Source organism: Sinocyclocheilus grahami, unplaced genomic scaffold (assembly GCF_001515645.1).
Source record: "Sinocyclocheilus grahami isolate Dianchi unplaced genomic scaffold, SAMN03320097.WGS_v1.1 scaffold2563.1, whole genome shotgun sequence".
In the NCBI taxonomy this organism is placed as follows: Eukaryota; Metazoa; Chordata; class Actinopteri; order Cypriniformes; family Cyprinidae; genus Sinocyclocheilus; species Sinocyclocheilus grahami.
The window spans coordinates 27,231-29,116 of NW_015507742.1; the positions used below are offsets into that span (position 1 = coordinate 27,231).

Genomic DNA, 1,886 nt, shown 5'->3' on the forward strand with positions numbered 1-1,886 from the left:
AACTAACGTTAAAAAAGTGAAATCGCAATCAACCACCCCTTTTAAGAAACTTCAACTTCCATGGAACCATTAAAGGTTCTTCATAGTGGAAAAAACCTTCAACATCCACGCTAAGAAAAAAAATGGTTGTTTTAAGAACTGATCACTTCTTCGATGAACCCTCTTTTGGAGAGTTCACACTCTTGAAAATAAAGGTTTTTTTTATTGGCATCGATGGTTCCATAAAGAACCTTTAACATCCACAGAAACTTTAAACGGCAATTTATAGGGGAACTGTTGACTGAAAGGAATGGCATTCCTTTGGCGTTCAACGCAAAAACCTCTTTCAGAACTTTTACTTTTAAGAGTGTATTTCCTCGTCCTGTAATGAATAATCATCCTGTTCCACCTTCACTTGTCCAGGTGCATCTGCGTCGTCATTTTGATGGCCAGACGTCGTCGTCGTCGTTCCCTGGCAGCGAGCCTGATGCTTGAGGAAACTGTCTCTCCAGACGATCTTCTTGCCGCAGAGCGCGCACTCATACGGACGCAGGCCTCCGTGCGTCTTGACGTGTTTGGTCAGGTGGTGCTTCATCTTGAAGCTCTTGGAGCAGACGGGGCAGGCGAACGGACGCAGGTTCAGGTGCTGCATTTTCACGTGGCGGTCGCGCATGCTCTTCAGCGTGTACGCTTTGCCGCAGTGACAGAAGTGGACTTTGGGCGTCGCAGAGAGAGGAGAGCACGGGGAGGACGAGGACGACTGCGAGACCCAGGAGAGCTCGGACGTTCCCGGAGCCAACTGGTTGGACGTTGGCGGTGGCAAAGGACGCTGGGAAATCTGCCCCGTGGCCTTCTCGATTTCGTCGTAGGTCTCGAACGCGACGTCCGTTTCGTCCTCCTCATCTTCGTCCAGGAGCTTGGCGTCTGACAAAGTCCACTGGTTCCACAGTTCGTCCGTCTCGCAGCTCTCGCTCTCTCTGAGACGTCCGTCCGCCTCGACGGCTCCTGAGAGAAGACAAGAGCAGACAACAAGTCAAAAACACGTCGGTTCTCCACGTTTCCCCCTGGTGGACGGGCGCTAAACTGCAGTGATGAAGAAGCTCCACTCACCGGCCTGGTGCTCCTCACACTTCACCCTCACTTTGTCCTCATCGAGTGGCTCTCCGACTCCTTCATCCGCTTCCATCCTCCGCTGCTCCTCGTCTTCCTTCGCTCCTCGGAGGCGAGCGCGGATTCGGTGCCTTGCGAAGTCTGAAGTTTCGATGGACGGCAAAGGCGCAACGGGGAATGCGTGGAAACCTTCAAAGGCGCAACGGGGAATGCGTGGAAACCTTCGTCTCCCGTATTTGGGCCGCATTCGGGCTCCGTTCGGACGGGGAACGTCAGGCTGCTTCTGCTCCACCTGCTCTGAGTCGGACGCCTCCATGTGGCCAGAGGCGGAAGCGCGCTTTGCGGCCGTTTTTCCAGAGTTTGTTCGCTCGCCGCTCGCTCCCCGTCCTCCGGATCGGCGAAGCAGCAGTCGGAGCTGCTGGGCGACTGGTGACTGGAGGACGCCGCCCCGCCGGGGGTGACCTGAACCAAAGGTCGCGACCTCTTCAGGATGTCCGTGCACTTGTCCACGATGTGCCACATCTGCAGGAAGCTGGCCACCGTGACGTAGTTGATGATGTCGTCGCGCACGATGCTGAGCTGACCCGTGTAGGCCGAGTTTAACACGCTCTCGAAGGCCAGAGGGTCCATGACTGAGGGAAGAGACACCGTGGTGACGTTCTTCAGCAGAACCTGGCAACAGAACCGCAGTGTTCAGAGCCGCTCCAGTTAGAGCTACGCCGTTTGTCCGTGCAGGACTGTAATGTGTGCTGTAGCATACTATGCTTTTCTGTTGCTAAATAACCAGGGGCCAGATT

The 1,886-nt window shown here is 54.7% G+C and overlaps 1 protein-coding gene across 1 annotated transcript in view; it reads right to left on the bottom strand.

Moving 5' to 3' along the window:
- Positions 1-6: 6 nt before the first annotated feature.
- The window catches only part of LOC107575308 (zinc finger and BTB domain-containing protein 22-like), a 12,441-nt gene continuing 10,561 nt past the window's right edge, over positions 7-1,886 (bottom strand). Inside the window, exons 2-3 of the mRNA XM_016261706.1 lie at positions 1,090-1,278; positions 7-984 (exon numbers count right to left, since the gene is read on the bottom strand). Coding sequence (XP_016117192.1) covers positions 341-984; positions 1,090-1,278 — 833 coding nt within the window. The 3' untranslated portion in view covers positions 7-340. The remainder of the gene's footprint in view (positions 985-1,089; positions 1,279-1,886) is intronic.